The sequence below is a fragment of the Trachypithecus francoisi genome, unplaced genomic scaffold, assembly GCF_009764315.1.
Source record: "Trachypithecus francoisi isolate TF-2019V2 unplaced genomic scaffold, Tfra_2.0 Lachesis_group21, whole genome shotgun sequence".
In the NCBI taxonomy this organism is placed as follows: domain Eukaryota; kingdom Metazoa; phylum Chordata; class Mammalia; order Primates; family Cercopithecidae; genus Trachypithecus; species Trachypithecus francoisi.
In genome coordinates this window covers 41,544,629-41,565,836 of record NW_022681467.1, presented here as the reverse complement: position 1 = coordinate 41,565,836, position 21,208 = coordinate 41,544,629, and the positions used below count along the sequence as shown (strand labels likewise).

At 53.0% G+C, this 21,208-nt stretch overlaps 1 protein-coding gene across 1 annotated transcript; it reads right to left on the bottom strand.

Annotated features, from left to right (window-relative positions):
* Positions 1–272: 272 nt before the first annotated feature.
* On the bottom strand, positions 273–14,727 carry PCIF1 (PDX1 C-terminal inhibiting factor 1). The gene is made up of 17 exons (XM_033186586.1): positions 13,922–14,727; positions 10,814–10,981; positions 9,279–9,421; positions 9,063–9,187; positions 7,788–7,925; positions 7,461–7,591; positions 7,191–7,345; positions 5,037–5,184; positions 4,858–4,941; positions 4,514–4,613; positions 3,258–3,420; positions 2,416–2,588; positions 2,184–2,270; positions 1,915–2,099; positions 1,126–1,219; positions 853–1,028; positions 273–767 (listed from the first exon to the last, which is right to left on the bottom strand). The coding sequence occupies exons 3-17, from the start codon at positions 9,400–9,402 to the stop codon at positions 536–538; spliced, it is 2,115 nt and encodes a 704-aa protein (XP_033042477.1). The 5' UTR covers positions 9,403–9,421; positions 10,814–10,981; positions 13,922–14,727; the 3' UTR covers positions 273–535.
* Between the last annotated feature and the right edge of the window lie 6,481 nt (positions 14,728–21,208).

The window sequence follows — 21,208 nt, the reverse complement described above, 5'->3', positions numbered from 1 at the left end:
GGGGACAGGCACAGCTCCCAGTCCTCTAATCCCCAGGGGTATCCATGCAGGCCCTGCTGGGGGAGTTTGGAGCTAGGGGATGCAGGGCCTTGGACTCTTCGGACCTGCTGAGCCCAGGCAGAGGCCACCAGGGACCCAGCTGTGTGGGAGCCCCAGCTGGGGAGTGAAGGTCCAGGGACCATGAGAAGGAGCTGCTGGAGGGAGGGGAGTGTGGTCCCAGAAGTAGCTCCAGCTGCCTCAGCCTTCTCTGCCCTCAAGACCCTCACACATTCTTGGGGGGGTTTCTGTATTTCCTTTTACAAATGAAAGAAGGTGGCAACAGGATGAGGGCGGGGTTGGGAAGGCATCAGGACCTATATACATGGGACTTGGAGGGAGTTTGAGGTGAGGAGTTGGGGACAGGCAGGGAGGGGAGCCCTGGCAGAACCATAATCTTCCTATGTCAGTGGCAGCGGGGTCCCTCTCAGGGCCCAGGGGCCTGAGTCCCAGCAGTCCAGACCAGCGCCCCTGGGGCTCCTCCTCCCCGCAGGGTATGTTAAGTGGGGTGAGGCTCGCGGCTAGGGCCCTGCTCACGGCCCGAGTCCCGGTCCTTGGCATCCGAGGAGGACGATGAGGAAGAACCAGAGCTGTGGCTGCGGCCTGACTGCCGGTAGGCAGCGCTCAGCTCCTGCAGCCGTTCAGGCGTTGGCACCCACTTGGCAAAGCCAGGGTCGTTCTGTAGGAAGAGCACGGCCGTGTTGTGGACGGCCTTGTAGTGCATTTCCTCCCTGCGGGCAAAGGCAATGGCTCAGGGTGGGGCTGGGCCTGGCCTGGCCAGCCTAGCCCCCGTCCCCTGCCCTCCCTGGCACCCACTTCTTGCAGATGTGCTGGGAGCCACTGCGGTACTCGTGCTCAAAGGCAGGCAGGATCAACTGGTGGCGTTTGAAGCGGCTCTGCTCCATGCGGGTGAGCGCTGGTGTGGGGGGTTCCCGCCACTCGGGGATGAACACGATGAAGGACAGGGGCTCCGGTGAGCTCTCAAGCAGTTTCTGTGGAAGGGGACACAGGGTGGATGTCAGGGGCTGCCTCCCAGGTGGCTGGCAGTCCTGCCCTGTTGCCCACCCCTCACCCTGGCAGTGCACCCACCTCAAAGTGAGAGACCATAGCATCCATGAGCTCCTCGCAGAAGGGAGGGTTGGCCTCAAATGAACCACTCAGTGGAGCAAAGTCTAGGCAGGGCCTGGGGACAGGAGTGAGCATTTTAAGTCCCATTAGGACCCAGACCCTCAACCAGAAACAGGTGCCACCCTCAATCCTAGGCAGCCACACTGAAGAGATGGCCTGTCCAGAAGCCAGCATTCACCCTAATTCACTGGGGGCACAAGGCATAACCGTCTCCACTGAATGAATGAAGACAGTGAATGAGGCTCAGGCTGGGATGCCCATGTTCACCAAGCTGGCATTCAAATCCAGTTCTGAGCCCACCACCACAGCAGAAGCTGCACCCAGGATCCCCAGCTGCCGAGCTCTGGACCTCTGGAGGTCCTGGCCATTCTTCCTTCTGGAGACAGCATTACGATCTCTCATCTGTGCTCACCCCCACCCCTAGTTTGTAAGGCCTCTGAGGTCTGTGGCCCCACTTCTCACTCCTCTCAGGGCCCGGGACCACGTGTTCCTATTCCATCCTGAGCTGACTCACTGAGAAACCCAGAGGCCAGCTAGTGGTGTCACATGCCTGCCCACAGAGCCAGAAAAGCTCAGACTCCCAGAAGTTAAGCAACATGTCCAAGATCACATAGCTGGTAAAAGGTGGAGGCAGGGACTCCACCCAAGCCTGCCTGACACTACAGCCCAGGAAGCAGCCAGCAGAGGTGGGCCCTGTGCTCTGGAGGACCACTTCCCTGGCCTGGGTAGAGGGCAGCCCTTGGCCCTCACCCGCGGGAGCCAAAGTAGCCGTCTGTGTCGGGGAAGGCAGAACAGTACTGGCGGAAGTAACAGTTGAGGGGTGAGGCGAAGCACTCGAAGCTGACGCCGAAGAGTCGGTGGAGGGCCTCAAAGACGTGCACAGGCAGTGACCCCTGCAGGCCAGTCCCCTCATAGAGGCCCACGCCGAACATCATCTGCGGAGTGGCCACAGTCAGCGCCTGGGGCTCGCCCTCCCTGTTCCCTCCTGGGGAGCCCTCCCTGTTGCCCCAGGCCTGTACCTGGTACCGTCGGAGAAGACACCAGACCCGGGGCAGGAACCTCTCAAAGGCAGAGTCATCAATGCAACTGTAGCGGTAAAGGAGCCACTGTGGGGTGGGACAGAGAGGAGTAGCCTTCAGCAGTGCTCCCTCATGTCCTCATCATTGGCCTCCTGCTGGGGACTCTGCTCAGGAAAGATCCCAGGCCCTGACTCGTGCCAGCAGCTAGGGACTTCCTCCCCGCAGCTCTTACCAGCTTGCTGAAGTAGTTGCGGCTGACCTTGACCATCTCTCCCTTATACCGGATGCAGACCACGTTGTTCTCCATGTGCATCTCCACGCTAGGCATGGGGGGTGCAGACACAGCCAGCCGGACTGGATAGCAGTACACTAGGCGGGGCTCCACCTCAGGGGCCTCCACCTCCTCTGTGGGCAGGGAGAGCAGTGAGGGACCATATTCATTCTCACGCTGCAGCCACTGGACCACATGCTTTGTACTGAGAGAGGGAAGTCCCATTCTACACATCAGTATACTGTGGTCCAGTTCAGTAGAAAGGGAATGAAAGCCATAAAAAGAAACCAGCCAGGCAATTGGCTGGGGCAGAAACAGATGTCAACACGCTCAGTACCGAAGCAGGCCCCCGTATGCCATGCCTTGGGTTGGTAGGCAAGAAGGCTCAGCCCTTTGGGTCCTGCTGCTGGGCAGAAGTACAAGAAATGCATCGCCATCATCGTAATAGTGACGATTCCTTATTTGGGGATCTTTTTGGGCCACACGGTTTACCTGAGTTACCTGTGAGTACTCACACAATCCTACCACCAGGTGCTATACTTCAGTCTGGGGAAAGTGAGGCTTGCAGAGAATGGATGTAAATTCAGGTACACCTAACTACGACTCCCACTCTATCTTTCACCACCACCATCTGGCTCTCCCTTTATCACTTCTCCCTGTTTCCCAGAGAAGTACAACCAAAGGACACAGCAGGTTCTGCCCCAAACCAGTCCCTGGCCTTGAGGCTCAGCCTCGCTTGTCCCTTCCATCAGGGTATAGACCTGATGGCATCACAGCTGGCTCCTCCTCCACCTTTCCCCTACCTGAGATGTTGTTTTCCTTAAGGATGGCAAGGTGCTTCTCTCGGATCCGTTTGACATACTCCAGGGAGATGTGGTAGATCTTACTGCAGATGCCTTCCACGGAGTCCTTGGCTGCAGCCGAGACATGGGGGCCACACTGCCTCCGCAGGTGCTCCAGACGATCCTAGAGGAGATATTCTGGATCAGGGTGCTAGTGGAGGCCAAAGGGGCTCAGCTGGGCTGGCAGGTAACCGCAGGGCTGTTGGAGTCCAGCAGTCCTTGTTTTGAAACCAGCTCTGCTACTGACTAGCTGTGTCACTTGGACATATCCCCTGGCTTCTCTGAATCATTCCTCAAGTGCCAAGGGGACACGACCTAACAGGGCAGTTTGAATATTAAATGTAATCATTTCCCTTAAGGGCTTACCAAGTGCCTGGCATACAGTAAGTGTACAATAAATGCCAGTAGCTTTTCTTGGGGTTACACTGCTAGATCCCACGGTAATTACTGGAGAAAGAGACAAACCAGCATGGTCCCAGCTTACGGTGTTTGCAGTCTATTGGGGAAAGACACAATTACAAAAGTGTTTGGTTGCTGCAGACTTGAGATTTGAGCTTTTAGCTACTTGCAAAGATGACTGTTGGGATTTGTAACTTTGCTGAATCACGTGTAAAACTGAAGAGTGAGAATGAGTCACTCTGGCTAGTGAGTACACCTACCTTTGTCACTCTCTACGTGTCAAGTACACAGTTACTATCGTGAAGTGCGAAACCTTGTCTCTTGTGAAATATGGTCCTGAAAAGAAAGCCCATTGCTAGTGCTGGTGGATAGGTTTAAGAAGTGATAGGTTTTGGCCAGAAAACAGAATTGTTTTGGACACATTAAGAGTAGGGAATTGAATCTGATGGTAGCTCTTAACTATGATATGAATACACACACCCAAGAAAAAGCAGGCTGTCAATCTGTTTCCAAAAATCTACTCAAGGGAGATGCGGAACATTCATTAGGCTGAAAGGCAGCTACCTGTGGTGTGTGGCCAAGCATAAGACTCCATTAACACTGTTAATGGAAATGTTCTGTGGGAGAAAGCCAGGAGCCTAGAGAAACATCTCCACAATCATGAGTTTGGGGACTGACGAACGTCAAACATCTGCCATATTCCACAAGAATAGGCCGCTGGGGGAGGCCTTGCCCAGCCTGGACAGGCAGAGTAGGCTTCCTAGAGGAAGTGGCCACAGAGCCCTAAAACTGGCCTTCTCACCCGGAGACCCACTCACCATGTAGTCCTCCTTGGAGGCTGAGTGGTCCTTCCGAAGCCAGCTAAAGGTGTCTTCCACATTCCATTTGACCACCTTCCTACTGTCGGGGGATGCACTCCTGCCAGTCAAGGGGAGGGTAGAAGAAAGGAATGGCTCAGCTCCACCCTCTTAATCCCACTTCCATGGGCTCCCTGGGCATCAACCCCTAGCTTCCATCGCAGCCCTTGTTCTGCCTTTGGGAGCTGGCCCCACTTCTGCCACCAAGAGCAATGATAGCCCTGCATGAGACCGGGAAAGATGGCCTATGACCTCCCACTTTGATCACAGACCCATCTTGCCTGGGGCCGGAGACAGAGGCAAACCTGGACTCGATGAGCCGCCTGGCGGCCTCCGCATATTTAAAGAGCAGGCGCTTGGCTTCCTCCCGGAACTTGATTCGGGATAACCTGCGTTAGACAGTGGGCAGAGTTAGAGCCTTTCTATATATGACTGGGCACAGAAACCAAATGGCCCAGGGTCATCCCCAGCTGTGGGGCTGTACCTGATGGGAATGTCATTCATGATTTCACGAAACATGGAAGGTGACACGACTGGTTCACAGTTGCTGGGCAACAGGGGGTCAGATCCTTTGTCTACCACCTTGCGCTCCAGCATCCAGCGGTTGAAAGACTCCCGTGGAGGCTCAATGCCTGCAGGACAGGAGAGCTGCTGAAGGCCTGGATTTAATCAAGCAGTCCCACTTGGAGCTTGGTACATATAGGAAGCACCACATTCAGCAGTAAGCAAGACACAGTCCCACTTCAGAAGCTTCTAGGCTGCATTTTCCAAAATATTTTCTAAGAATCACTAGTTTTATAGTGTTAGTAAGTATCTAGCCAGGTGTAGTGGCTCACACCTGTAATCTCAGCACTTTGGAAGGCTAAGGTGGAAGGATCGCTTGAGCCCAGGAGTTCAAGACCAGCCTGGGCAACACAGTAAGATCCTGTGTTGCTAAAAAAAAAAATTAGCTGGGTGTCCCAGCTACTCGGGAGGCTAAGGCGGGAGGATCGCTTGAACTCGGGGACTGAAGCTGCAGTGAGCTGCAGTCGCGCCATTGCACTCCAACCTGGGTGACAGAGCAAGACCTTGTCTCAAAAGAAAAGAATAAAAAGGCCGGGTGCAGTGGCTCACGCCTGTAATCCCAGCACTTTGGGAGGCCGAGGTGGGTGGATCACCTGAGGTCAGGAGTTCGAGACCAGCCTGGCCAACATGGAAAAAACCGGTCTCTACTAAAAATACAAAAATTAGCTGGGCATGGTGGCAGGTGCCTGCATTCCCAGCTACTCAGGAGGCTGAGGCAGGAGAATCGCTTGAACCCGGGAGGCAGAGGTTACAGTGAGCCGAGATCGTGCCATTGCACTCCAGTCTGGGCAACAGTGAAACTCCATCTTAGAAAAAGAAAAAAAAGTATTATATAATATAAAAAAAACCAGGGGGGGAGAGGCCAGAGGATTCTATCTTTGAGCAAAGTTAAATAGGTTTATTACTAATCATAAAAATTAAAAACTAGGCCACGCATAGCGGCTCACATCTGTAATCCCAGCACTATGGGAGGCCAAGGCAAGCAGAAGGCTCGAGCCCAGGAGTACAAAACGAGCCTGGGCAACATAGCAAGATCCTGTCTCTTAAAAAAAAAAAAAAAAAATTGGCCAGGTATGGTGGTTCATGCCTGTAATCCCAGTACTTTGGGAGGCGGAAGCGGGTGGATCATGAGGTCAGGAGTTCAAGACCAGCCTGGCCAACACCGTGACACCCCGTCTCTACTAAAAATACAAAAATCAGCTGGGCATGGTGGTGTGCGCCTGTAATCCCACTACTCGGGAGGCTGAGGCAGGAGAATTGCTTGAACCGGGACCTGGGAGGCGGATGACGCAGCGAGCAGAGATGGTGCCATTGCACTCCAGCATGGGCTACAGAGCGAGACTCCGTCTCAAAAAAAAAATTTAAAAATTAAAAACTAGGCCACGCATAGCGGCTCACATCTGTAATCCCAGCACTATGGGAGGCCAAGGCAAGCAGAAGGCTCGAGCCCAGGAGTACAAAACGAGCCTGGGCAACATAGCAAGATCCTGTCTCTTAAAAAAAAAAAAAAAAATTGGCCAGGTATGGTGGTTCATGCCTGTAATCCCAGTACTTTGGGAGGCGGAAGCGGGTGGATCATGAGGTCAGGAGTTCAAGACCAGCCTGGCCAACACCGTGACACCCCGTCTCTACTAAAAATACAAAAATCAGCTGGGCATGGTGGTGTGCGCCTGTAATCCCACTACTCGGGAGGCTGAGGCAGGAGAATTGCTTGAACCGGGACCTGGGAGGCGGATGACGCAGCGAGCAGAGATGGTGCCATTGCACTCCAGCATGGGCTACAGAGCGAGACTCCGTCTCAAAAAAAAAAATTTAAAAATTAAAAACTACAGTTTCTTTAATACTTATCCATTTTACTTAATTCTTGTCATAGAATCCTAAGGTATAGGTACTCTTTTGTTTTTTTGGTTTTTTTGAAACAGGGTCTTGCTCTGTCACTCAGGCTGGAGTGCATTGGCGTGATCATGGGCTCACCACTGGGCCCCACTTCGCCATTCCCAAGCTGGCCTGGTCAAGCCTGGCTCTTGCTAAAGGTGGGTGGAAATAAAGGAGGCCGCAGCCCAGAGGCAGGTACCCTCTCGCTGCTGGCACAGCTCCCGGTAGTGCTGCCGAAGCTTCAAGATGAGCTGAGAGCGGAGCAGCTCCACTTCAGGGTGCGGGGGCAGCACCTCTGAAGGCCCCCGGTGCTTGATGACAGCATTGGTCTGGATGTCCAGGTCCCAGTAGACCCTTGGGGCATAGAGAGGAGTGATGAGGATGGCCTGGCCACCCACACCACACCCCACAGTCCCAGACAGGCTGACGCTAGCAATGGGTGCCCCTAAGCCAATCAGCGGGGACTCACTCAGTGGGTCGCAGGAGAGCTGCCTGCTGTTTATCTTCAGGGGACGTACCCCACATCTTCAGCGTTGGGGTTCCTGGGACACTGGGGGAGCTGGGCACCGACTGGCCCGTGGGTGTCACTGGGATTTCAATCTGTAGTGAAAGTCACAAAGGTGTCAAGTCAGGAGATTCACCAGAGAGGTTCCATCCAATACAGTGCACACCTTGTGAACTGTGTCCCGGGCCCCCCTCCTGGCTGGCCTGCCGATGCCTAGCCCCTGCAGGGAGCCTGCGGGCTGCCCATCTGAGCTGGCTGCTCGGCAGCCGGTTCCTGGCCGCAGACACTCACCTTGGGCTTCTTCACACCATTGCCGCTTGGCTGCTCTTCCGAGAGCTGCCGCTTTCTGGGCTTGTTCTCAGCCGGGGGGGTTTCCACCAAGCTTGAGTCTTGGGGCAGTGGGGTCGCATTCAGCCCCAAAGGGTCCGACTGGTGGAGGGAGACCAGCAGAGTTGCAACCAGGGCCAGCAGCTTAGGAGCCCCAGGACTTTGAATCCTGAGGCCCTCCCACCCCTGCTCCTACTCCTTAGAGAAGAGCAGAGGGGCTGGGATACAGGCAGAGAACACTGGGCTCCAGTCCTGCCTGCAACTTGCAACTGCGACAGGGTGTGTTACTTCCCTTCCAGTTCTCTTACCTTCAGAATAGCCATGCTAAGCCCTACATCACCACTGAGATTAAATGAGTCAGTGAACATGACTTGCTTAACATGGCATCTGGCATGAGATCAGTTCACATTACACATTATTTTCCTCAAGAACAGAATGAAGGGAATAAAGGAAAAGCTCAAACACTGCTTATTGTTGTAAAAAGCAAAGCCCTGCAGATGGGACTCTTGGTGACACCCAGAGAACGCATGGCGGTGAGTAGTGCGGCCCTGAACTGACATCAGATGCACGTCCTGCTCTGCCTATTACTAACTGTGAGGTTTTGCGCCAGTGGTTCCCCATCTTTGAACCTCAGTGTCTTCACATGCAAAATGGAGATGCCAACTACCTTGACTGTGCCCAGTAAAGACATGCTGCCCCAGCTGAGAAGGACCCAAAAGCCCATGTTCCCGCCAGACAGCCCATGCCTGTACTTCCCCTGTCGTACTGACATGTCAGATCCTAGAATGTTCTTTTCCTCCCCACACTCACTCGCTAACCCTCTCGCCTTAAACACTCATTCTCAGGGCTTTTTCCATCTCCTTGCCTTCCCCAGAGTAGGTCAGGATCTAGATGTACTGTAACACTTCCTCATACACGGACCACAACTGTCATCCTACTGTCTCCTGGCAGCCCATGGGTGCTCTGCGACCGTAGGGAGCAAGTCTGCCTTTTTCATCCCTGCCTTGCGGCACAGCACCCACCGCGCAGCAGCTGTGCAATCATCTGTTTACTTGTCAGTCTACCCCATTTGAGTGTAGGTTCCATGAGGGCAGGAACTGTGTGTGTCTTGCTTGTCATTGTATCTGCAGGTGCCAGCACAGGGCTGGGCACTGAACAGCTGGCTCCTCAGGGTACATTTGGGGAAGGCCCAGGTGCCAGAAGCCACTCTGAGACCCCACACCCTAGGCTGGCACTCACAATCACATCGTGCTGCCCCAGCACGGGCATCTCCCACAGGGACTGGTTGGTGAATCGGTTGAAGTAGTAGGGACGATTCTCCCTCCGGCTCCAGCACTTCTCCCAGCCTGCATGGACCAGCTCCTCTGCAAACAGGCATGGGGCCCAGCCAGGGTCAGGGCTACTCCCAGGGTACCCTTCCTACCCCACCACCCCACTGCTGCTCCCCCTCAGTACCTGGGAGGTCCTGCACCAGGCGGATTGGCTTTGGAGAACAGGGCTGGCTCTGATTGGAGGTACCCGGGGAGTGACTCAGCAGGGACGCTTCCTCCCGGGGGCTGCCGTGATTCTCATTGGCCATCTCCGCACCCACAAAGGACCTGCCACACAGAGAACCGAAGAGTGTCAGCTCCACCCCCTCACCCGCCAATCACAATCCACCCAGGGCCCCAGTGACCACCCACGGATGTGGAGAAATCCAATCAGGTCCTGTCCTGGAGAGCCAGCATGGTGCCACACAGCAACCCTGGGATCTAAGCTGCAATTCCAATTGTTCAATGGGTGCACTCCTGCTGCTTCCTCTGCCTAAAATGCCCCTCCCCCCTTCTCTGCCTGGCTTGCTACTGTGTTCACATCCTCCAGGAAGCGTTCCTTGACTCTCCCCTCCCCAGGTCAGGTGGTCAGAGCTCCTCCTCAGGGCCGTGAACACCTCTGTCATAGCACTCAGATGGTCTGGTCTATCAGCTGGGTTTGTCTCCCCATTAAACTGTCAGAACTCCCAGGAATAGGAACTGGGTCCAATTCAGCTCTCTCCTGGGCTCAGGCATAGGACCTGGACCCAACAGAAGCACTATTGATTCTGCAAATATTTACAAAGCACCAAGAGCAGCAAACAAGATAGAACAAGATCTGCCCTTGAGAAGCGATTCCTACAAGAAGGAGTAGTAACAACTTTCAGGAGGAGATGGGATTTTACTGCTCCTATCCAGTAAAATCTAAAAGGAACAAAGCACACTAGGGAAGGGCATGGAATCTAATTGGTCACCTCATTTTACATTACATGGTAGGAAGCAGCTGTTGCTAAAATAACCAATGCAACTGAGAAGGACGATCTAAATGACTCCTTCATAATCCCCAGCTGAACATTTACTGTAAGTACCAGCAAGGAGGCCAGTTCCTTCAGATCTGTATTCCCTACTCTCCCACCCAAAGCATGCCCAGCATGAGCCTCAGAAGCCAAAGTGCTTCTGGCCTGGGGCTGTCAGACAACTGGGAGCTAAGACAGACTTGATGATGCTTAATTTGTTTTCAGTAGGTCACACCTCCCAAAAGAAATCAAACTTTTACCCACAACAAGACCACAAAGGCAGGCTTAAACATCAGTTATCTTTTCATGCTGAAATTTTATCAACTCATTGTGGTCACACTGATTATCTCATGCTGATCAGAAGCTCTGGTTGGTTGTTGACGACATCAGAGGAATCATTGGGACACTGATTTTATTGTACACTCCGTCATAGACTTCTTCATTAATTTAGAAAGGGAAAAGTGAATGGTTACTCCATCGGTACAGTTTGGCAGATAAAAATGCAGGGAGCAACAGGACATTAATGTACAACAAAAAGGGCCTTGATAACAAAAAGGCTGAGAACCACTGACCAAGGTATGAAAAAAACGAAGCTGCCTGGATTCTCTGGGCAGGAAGAATTCCTGGTGCCTTGGGGGCTGAGCCCACAGGTTTCAAGACTGAATGAAGTCCCCCTTTCTCTCACCCTCTGGGGTCTGCAATGCTAGCATGAGAGGCTTTTCTTCTCCAGCCGGATGGACCCCCACAGGGTCCCACAGAGGCGAGGAAAGGCCTGCAGGAAGACTCAGCACAGACAGATGGGCTGGTCAGCAGTGAAGTGGACGGGGGCCCAGGGGATTCCTTGCATCAGCAGCTGGAAAGCAAATAGGAAAATAGACAGTCACAGACCTGTGGGATGCTGCAGGGTGGGGACAAGAGGGGCAAAAACAAAGAGCAAGCTGGGGGCCTCCAGGGCAGGATATATCGGGAGAGGGGATGAGGGAATACAGGAGATGAAAATGATACCTCTTGGCCGGGCGCGGTGGCTCAAGCCTGTAATCCCAGCACTTTGGGAGGCCGAGACGGGCAGATCACGAGGTCAGGAGATCGATACCATCCTGGCTAACACGGTGAAACCCCGTCTCTACTAAAAAATACAAAAAACTAGCCGGGCGAGGTGGCGGGCGCCTGTAGTCCCAGCTACTCCGGAGGCTGAGGCAGGAGAATGGCGTAAACCCGGGAGGCGGAGCTTGCAGTGAGCTGAGATCTGGCCACTGCATTCCAGCCCGGGCGACAGAGCGAGACTCCGTCTCAAAAAAAAAAAAAAAAAAAAAAAAAAAAGAAAATGATACCTCTTAAGCTTTCTCACCAACAGGTTTGCTTTCATGGGCACGTGACCTGCGCAACTGCACAGGGACCCACATTCAGGAAAGCCCTGAGCTTGGTTTCAGGCTCTGCTGTCACTGTCTTAAAATTTTTAATAACTTTTTAACAAGGAGCTCACATTTTCATTTTGCACACTGGGCCCCACAAACTCTGTAGCCAGTACTGCCAACTTAAGTACCCTTAGGCTGGGCACGGTGACTTCGGCAACTTGGCCGGGGTGGAAGGATTTCTTGAGGTTAGGGGTTCAAAACCAGCCTTGGCAACATAGTGAGACCCCCCACAGCTCTACGACAAATAAAACTTTTTGTTTGGTTTTGAGACAGTCTCACTCTGTCGTCCAGGATGGAGTACACTGCATGATCTCGACTCACTGCAACCTCCACCTCCTGGGTTCAAGCGAGTCTCCTGTGTCAGCCTCTTGAATAGCTGGGATTACAGGCATGAGCCACACCTGGCTAAATTTTTTGTATTTTTAGTAGAGACGGGGGTTTCATCATGTTGGCCAGGCTGGTCTCGAACTCCTGACCTCAAGAGATCCACCCACCTGGGCCTCCCAAAGTGCTGGGATTACAGGTGTGAGCCATTGCGCCAGGCCCAAATTTAAAAAAAAAAAAAAAAATGCATTTGCAGTCCCAGCTACTCAGGAGGCTGAGGTGGAAGGGTCACTTGAGCCCAGCAGTTCGAGGCTGCAGTGAAGTATGATCATGCCACTGTGCTCCAGCCTGGGTGACAGGGCAAGATCTCATCTCTTTTTTTTTCATTTTTTTTTTTAGTGCATCTTTTTTTTTTTTTTTTGAGACAGTTTCACTCTTGTTGCCCAGGCTGAAGCGCAATGGCGCGATCTCGGCTCACCACAACCTCCACCTCCCAGGTTCAAGCGATTCGCCTGCCTCAGCCCCCCGAGTAGCTGGGATTACAGGCATGTGCCACCAAACCTGGCTAATTTTGTATTTTAAGTAGAGACGGGGTTTCTTCGTGTGGGCCAGGCTGGTCTCAAACGCCCGACCTTAGGTGATCCGCCCACCTTGGCCTCCCAAAGTGCTGGGATTACAGGCGTGAGCCACCGCGCCCGGCCAAGACCTCGTCTCTTAAAAAATAAAATACCCTTAGACCAGAGAAAAATCAACAAACACACATATCACTGATCTGAGGGACACAATCCCAAGCCTCCCACAGCAAATGAAAGGACACGCTCTGAACGTCTTGCAAAAATAAAAACATGCAAACGCCTTATATGACACATCTTGTTCGCCTTTATTGAAAAACGTTTTTCCCAAGAAACATCCTGTGATAGTGATGTACTGGGTAGATGAACTTCGCAGAATACGCACAAGCGGCACAGCTTAGTGTGAGGCTAAATGGGGACACTGCAGTATTTCCAAAGCCAGCTGTGCATCAGAATCATCTCGGAGTTTGTAAAAAAAAAAAAAAAAAAAAAAAAAATTAAGACGCCTGTGCCTCACTGAGCATCTCAGGAGCCAGAAATACGGAGGGGAGGCACACAAGAATTTGTATTTTTAAAACGCACCCTGAGTGGGAGACAGGATGACTCATTTTTTCACACTATTTGAAAAAATTTAGCCATTTTTTGCGATTAAAACCATTTTTAATTCCCTATGTGACTTGAGTGCAGGTCTGTGGCCGAAGTACCAGCCCTGGGGTTGGACAGACTCGGATTCGGGGCCCTTCTGCTTCCCGGCTTATAAACCGGAATCACTCGACCGTTATGTGTAGAGTCCAGCATTGTGCGCTCCCAGTAAGACATAACTGCTCTTATCCTGTGGCTTCCCGACCCCCACGCATACCGCAGTTTGAAAATCACCGCTACTCAAGGATAAACAACTGTATCTGCACAACCAGAGGAACCCACCAGAAGCCAGAGTCCGAATCCGGGATTGGAGGCAGGTGAGGCGGAACCATCTCCGCAATACACCAATCAGAATTCTCCGGCCCAGTAGGGAGGAGTCAAAGGGCGAACAAAGTGCGCAGGCGCGAGGGCGAAACGCGGCAAACCCCAGCGCGCGCGCGCGCGCGCGCGCGTACCTTCCCCTCCCCCCACCTCAGTGAGGGTGGGCTGTTTGGCGCGCGCGCGCGCCGGCCCATCTCCCGGGCTCCGCCCCCCGCCCCGCCGCGCGCTCCCGCCCCCGGGCTGAGGCGACTCAGAGTCGGAGCCCGACACAAAGGCGGTGGCGGCGGCAGCAGCGGAGGGGCCCTAGAGGCCGCTCCGCTCGGGCTCTTCGGGCCCACCTCCCTCACTTCGGCCACCGGCGCGGCTGCCCACCCGCGGGTCTAAGATGGCGGCGGCAACAGAGATGGGGCAAGAGGCAGCCCCGAGCAGAAAGCGCCGGAGGGGCCGCCGCCGCCCAGCTTCGGATCCCCAGACCCTGGCGCGGCTCGCTGCTGGACCATGGCTTCCTGGGACTCTTACCTGCCCGGAGCGGACTCGAGGGGACGCGGCTACACGTTCTGCTCGACCGCCCGTTTTGCCGCCTCCGCCTCGCCCTCCCCAGCGCCGCTGCCGCCATCTTGTGTCCCGGGCCGGGACTCCGCGCTGCGCATGCGCTGGTACCGCCTCTGAGGGACCTCGCCACGGCCGTGCCGCCATCTTGAGTGTGGCAGAATCGGCTGACTCCTCGCACACACCTTGCTTTCGGCCCCCTCCTCTTCTTCCCATCCGTCCCTGCTGTGTCTTGTGGCGCTGAGGATGGGGAGAGAGCTTTGTAGGCCTGCGGGTGGACTGAGGAAGGAATGAATTCATTGGCACGCCCTCGCCTCAGTTTCCCCCGCGAGCTCAAACGCAGGGGCCGGATGTGGGCGGTGGGCGGTGCGCGGCGGGGTCTTACTGAGCGTGCGCACTAGGGGGCGTGGGGCTGTCTTAGAACCAGCTGGGGTCTCGGGCTGGGTCCGCGGCCTAGGGGAGGAGTCCTGGTGACGCAGGCTCCGGACGTAGCGGGGACCTGGGTCTTGGCACCCGCGCGGCTCTGCCGCTTCCGGCCAGTCTCCTTCCCTCTCTGGGCCTTTGTGCTGCATGCTGTCGGAATGTTGTGCAGCCCTGCCCCATGCCTGGGCTACATACACATCGATCTCAGGCTGTAAATGCTCTTTGAGTAGAAGCAACTTAAACCAGCCAGGGGGGGCAAGTAATAGAGATGGCTTTGGGCAAAATTGGAAAATCAACTAAATACATCATAGGGCCTTTCCAACATTGACATCTGTGGCCGTTAGTTGCAGTTCAAAGCCTCACTGAGCCCTCAAACCGGCTACAGAGGGTAGCCTGGCAGGGAACTGGCAGCTGTGAGGTGCTCCTCGTCCCGCTCCCTGCAGGATTCTTTTTGGTAGGGGCCTGCTGGCGTCAGAATGGTAGCTCCACCCATCTCCTGCCTCCCCAGTAAGCAGCCCTTCCAGTGCTAGCTTGAGAGGACAAGCTTGCCACCTGCTGTCAGACCGGCGCTTGTGTGAAGCCAGGGGCTGGCTGTAGGTGCCCCGGCTGGGCAGCCTCTGGGATGTCCATGGTCCCGGCTGCACGCCAGCGTGGGGGCAGGCAGGGTGAGGCTCAACAAAAACGGAGGCACTGGTATGAGTAGTAATTGAGAACAAGGGTTCAGATCCTCATCTGATTTCAATCCCTGCTCTTCCACCCAAAATGTGTGGCCTTGAAGGAGTTAACCAATTTAAATTTTAGTTTCCTCAGTGGAAGATAATAAATCCACCTACCTCATAAAAGTTTGGTGAGAATTAACTCAGGTGATGCATGTGAAGTCCTCAGCACAATACCTGTCTCTTCCTAAGTGAAGAATCAGTGTTAGACGTGATCGTCTCACAGTGGTGTGAGCGTTGCTTAAAGTAGATTTGAGCCCTCCAGAAATAAGCAAGCCCTATATAGGAACGGGAGTTCCTGTCCTCGCAGAGCTTGCAGTTCAGATAAGAGGCCTGATGGGAAACCAGACTCCTGGGCCCTAAGTTCTGTAAGGGTGGGGTGGCAGTTTTGATTTATGCCTCCTGTGCTGGCATAATTACTAATATTGCCTCATTTCTCAGACGCACCCTGCTTTGGGCCGGGCGTGGTGGCTCACCCCCGTAATCCCAGCACTTGGAGAGGCCGAGGCAGGTGGATCACCTGAGGTCAGGAATTCACGACCAGCCTGGGCAACACGGCAAAACCCTGTCTCTACTAAAAATACAAAATTAACTGGGTGTGGTGGCGCATGCCTGTAATCCCAGCTACTCGGGAGGCTGAGGCAGGAGAATCACATGAACCAGGGAGGTGGAGGTTGCAGTGAGCCGAGATAGCGCCACTGCACCCCAGTCTGGGCGACAGAGCAAGACTCCCGTCTCAAAAGTCTTGCTTTGGACAGTAAACTACACGGTCACTCTTGACGTACGGAATGCCCAGTTTTCCAAGCCCATGCCCCCCAGCTAGTCCGCGCTTTCACTGAAGTTTAAAAACCGTGTATGGCCGGGCGCGGTGGCTCAAGCCTGTAATCCCAGCACTTTGGGAGGCCGAGACGGGCAGATCACGAGGTCAGGAGATCGAGACCATTCCGGCTAACACGGTGAAACCCCGTCTCTACCAAAAAATACAAAAAAAACACTAGCAGGGCGAGGTGGCGGGCGCCTGTAGTCCCAGCTACTCGGGAGGCTGGGGCAGGAGAATGGCGTAAACCCGGGAGGCGGAGCTTGCGGTGAGCTGAGATCCGGCCACTGCACTCCAGCCCGGGCGACAGAGCGAGACTCCGTCTCAAAAAAAAAAAAAAAAAAAAAAAAAAAAAAAAAAAAAAAAAAAACCGTGTAGTGATTGTTAATCCTTTTTTTTTTTTTTTTTTTTTTTGAGACAGAGCCCAGGCTGGATTGCAGTGGCGCGATCTCAGCTCACTACAACCTCTCCCTCCTGGGTTCGAGCAATTCTCCTGCCTCAGCTTCCCAAGTAGCTGGGATTACAGGAGCACGCCACCATGCCCAGCTAAATTTTTTTTGTGTTTTTAGTAGAGACGGTGTTTCGTTATGTTGGCCAGGCTGCTCTCAAACTCCTGACCTCGTGATCCGCCCACAAAGTGCTGGGATTACAGGCCACCGCGCCCAGCCTTTTATCTATTCTTTTATGTTTTGAAAGTATTTTCTCATTCATTGTTCAGATTATCTTAACTGATAACCAGACATCCCAAGTGCCTAGTCTTCTGTTTTATCATGGAATCCTGTGAATTATTACCTGAGATCTGCACAGGAGCAAACAGGTTGGAGTGAGGGACAGGGGTTAAGTCATTGTCCACGTGCACACAGCCATCAAGTAACAAGAAAACTGGTATTTTAAGCCCAGAGTTCTCAACACCAAAATGCAAGGCTGGTTCCATTAAGCCACACTGGCCTCCCTGTTTTGTGAACAAGGGATCTGGATTCAGGGTAATGACTGGTCTGAGTTGACACAGTGGCCCTGGATAGTTCAATCTTTTTTTTTTTTTGAGACAGAGTTTCACTCTTGTTGCCCAGTTAGGAGTGCAATGGCACCGCAACCTCCGCATCTAGGGTTCAGGCGATTCTCCTGCCTCAGGTCCCCGATTAGCTGGGATTACAGGCATGCGCCACCACACCCGGCTGATTTTGTATTTTTAGTAGAGATGGTTTCTCCATGTTGGTCAGACTGGTCTCGAACTCCTGACCTCAGGTGATCTGCTCACCTCGGCTTCCCAAAGTGCTGGGATTACAGGTGTGAGCCACCGCGCCTGGCCTGGATAGTTCAATATCTTAAAGGATTCTCTGCCTCACAGTGTTCAGCACTGCTTTTCACCTTTACATGCCTAATCTTCTCCCTTTGCTCACTTTCCACATGTAGTCAAAACCAGCCTCTTCTCAGTTGAGTGCGGTGGCTCATACCTGTAATCCCAGCACTTTGGGAGGTGAGACAGGTGGATCACCCGAGGGCAGCAGTTTGAGACCAGCCTGGCCAACAGGGTGAAACCCCATCTGTACTGAAAATACAAAAATTAGCTGGGCATGGTGGCAAGGGCCTGTAATTTTGGCTACTCAGGAGGCTGAGGCAGGAGAATCGCTTAAACCCGGGAGGAAGAGGTTGCAATGAGCTGAGATCACACCATTGCACTCTAGGCTAGGTGACAGGAGCAAAACTCCAGCAAAACAACCAACCTCTTCTCACTATCCTAATGACTACCTTAGAGCTGGCTTTTCCCACCCCTGCTGCTTTTTTTTTTTTAGAAGCAGGGTCTCAGTCTGTCTCCCAGACTGATGTACACTCATAGCTCATTGTAACCTTGAACTCCTCACCTTAAGCGATCCTCCTGCCTCAGCCTCCCAAAGTGCTGGGATTATAGGCATGAGCCACCACACACAGCCCAGTTTTTTTTTGGAAAGGAGTCTCGCTCATGTCACCCAGGCTAGAGTGCAGTGGCGCAATCTCGGCTCACTGCAACCTCTGCCTCCCAGGTTCAAGTGATTCTTCTTTCTTTTTTTTTTTTTTTTTTGAGACGGAGTCTAGCTCTATCGCCCAGGCTGGAGTGCAGTGGCCGGATCTCAGCTCACTGCAAGCTCCGCCTCCGGGGTTCATGCCATTCTCCTGCCTCAGCCTCCCAGGTAGCTGGGACTACAGGCGCCGCCACCTCGCCCGGCTAGTTTTTTTTGTAGTTTTTAGTAGAGACGGGGTTTCACCGTGTTAGCCAGGATGGTCTCCATCTCCTGACCTCGCGATCCGCCCGTCTCGGCCTCCCAAAGTGCTAGGATTACAGGCTTGAGCCACCGCGCCCGGCTCAAGTGATTCTTCTGCCTCAGCCTCCCAAGTAGCTGAGGTTACAGATGCTCGCCACCATGTCTGGCTAGTATTTTGTTTTTTGGGGGTTTTTTGTATTTTTAGTAGAGACGGGGTTTCACCACGTTGGCCAGGCTGGTCTTGAACTCCTGAGCTCAGGTGATTCACCTCAGCCTCCCGAAGACAAACTTCTAAAACCTTTTTATTGTTAAGAATAGCGGCCGCTGGCCGGGCGCGGTGGCTCAAGCCTGTAATCCCAGCACTTTGGGAGGCCGAGACGGGCGGATCACAAGGTCAGGAGATCAAGACCATCCTGGCTAACACGGTGAAACCCCGTCTCTACTAAAAATACAAAAACTAGCCGGGCGAGGTGGCGGGCGCCTGTAGTCCCAGCTACTCCGGAGGCTGAGGCAGGAGAATGGCGTAAACCCGGGAGGCGGAGCTTGCAGTGAGCTGAGATCGGCCACTGCACTCCAGCCTGGGCGACAGAGCAAGACTCCGTCTCAAAAAAAAAAAAAAAAAAAAAAAAAAGAATAGCGGCCGGGCGCGGTGGCTCAAGCCTGTAATCCCAGCACTTTGGGAGGCCGAGACGGGCGGATCACGAGGTCAGGAGATCGAGACCATCCTGGCTAACACGGTGAAACCCTGTCTCTACTAAAAAAATATATATACAAAAAATTAGCCGGGCAAGATGGCGGGCACCTGTAGTCCCAGCTACTCGGGAGGCTGAGGCGAGAGAATGGTGTAAACCCAGGAGGCGGAGCTTGCAGTGAGCTGAGATCCGGCCACTGCACTCCAGCCCGGGCGACAGAGCATGACTCCGTCTCAAAAAAAAAAAAAAAAAAAAAAAAATAGCATATGGGGCCAGGTGCGATGGCTTACGCCTATAATCCCAGCACTTTGGGAGGCCTAAGAGGGCGGATCATAAGGCTGCTCCATCAGGAGATGGAGTACATCCTGACCAACATGGTGAAACCCCGTCTCTACTGAAATACAAAAAAATTAGTCGGGCGTGGTGGCACACACCTGTAGTTCCAGCTACTCCAGAGGCTGAGACAGGGACACCACTTGAACCCGGGAGGCAGAAGCTGCAGTGAGCCAAGATCGCAGCACTGCACTCCAGCCTGGTGACAGAGCAAGACTCTGTCTCCAAAAAAAAAAAGAATGGCGTATAATAGATTGGCACAGTGGCTCAAGCCTGTAATCACCAACACTTTGGGAGGCCAAGTGGGAAGATACCTTGAGGTCAGGAGTTAGAGACCAGGCTGGGCAATGTAGCAAGACTCTGAAAAATTGTTAAAATAACATTAGCTGGGCATGGTGGCATGGGCCTGTAGTTTCAGCCTCTTGGGAGTCTGAGGTGGGAGGATCACTTGAGCCCCAGATGTCGAAGCTGCGATGAGCTACGATGGTGCCACTGCACTCCAGCCTGGGCTACAGAGATCATGTCTTAAAAATAATTGGGTGCTGGCTGGGTGTGGTGGCTCAAGCCTGTAATCCCAGCACTTTGGGAGGCTGAGACGGGCGGATTACAAGGTCAGGAGATCGAGACCATCCTGGCTAACACAATGAAACCCCGTCTCTACTAAAAAATACAAAAAATGAGCCGGGCGTGGTGGCGAGCGCCTGTAGTCCCAGTTACTCGGGAAGCTGAGGCAGGAGAAGGGCGTAAACCCGGGAGGCGGAGCCTGCAGTGAGCTGAGATCCAGCCTCCGCACTCCAGCCCGGGCGACAGAGTGAGACTCCATCTCAAAAAAAAAAAAATAATAATTGGGTGCAGTGACTCATGCCTGTAATTCTAACACTTTGGGAGGTGGAGGTGGGTGGATTGCTTGAGTCCAGGAGTTTGAGACCACCCTGGGCAACATAGTGAAATCCCCATCTCTACAAAAAATACAAAAGTTAGCCAGGTGTGGAAGCACATGCCTCTAGTCTCAGCTACTTAGGGGGCTGAGGTAGGAGGATCACTTGAGCCCAGGAGGTCAAAACTGCAGTGAACCATGATCACGCCTCTGCACTCCAGCCTGGGCTACAGAGCAAGACCCTGTCTCAAAAAAATAAATACAAAATAGGCTGGGCACGGTGGCTCACGCCTGTAATCCCGGCACTTTGGGAGGCCAAGGCAGGCGGATCACGAGGTCAGGAGTTTGAGACCAGCCTGGCCAACATAGTGAAACAATGTCTCTACTAAAAATACAAAAAAATTTGCTGGGCATGGTGGCGCATGCATATAGTCCCAGCTACTCGGGAGGCTGAGGCAGAAGAATCGCTTGAGCCCGGGAGGCCGAGGTTGCGATGAGCTAAGATCAGACCACTGCACCCCAGCCTGGGCAACAGAGCGAGACTGCGTTTCAAGGAAAAAAAAAAAAGAATAGCACACATATAGAAAAGTGCACAAAACCTAAATGTAAAACCGAATGATTTATCAAAAAGTGAGCACCTGGATTAGCATCACCCATGCCATGGTACTGAACAGTCAAGCAGAAGGCCCCTGCAGGGTAACTGCTGTTCCAACTGCTTTTGTGATAATCACTTCCTTGCTTTTGGAGTTGTACCACCTGAGAATGTGTCCTAAACACTAAAGTTTTGCCTGTTCCTTGAACTTTATATAAATTGAATTATACAGTATTATTTTGTGTCTGGCTTCTTTTGCACAAGAGTACACTTGGAAAACTCATTTATGTTGTTTCACATAGCTATGGTGAGTTCATTTTCATTGCTGTTTTTTGTTTTCCACTGTATATCTACTCTATTGTTAAGGGATCTAAGTGAAATCTCCCACCTGCCATACCTCTCAATTTCTTTTTAAAAAATTATTTTTATTTTTATTTATTTTTTTAGATGGAGTCTCGCTCTGTCGCACAGGCTGGAGTGCAGTAGCACGATCTTGGCTTGCTGCAACCTCTGCCTCCCGGGTTCAAGTGATTCTTCTGCCTCAGTCTCTCAAGTAGCTGGGATTAT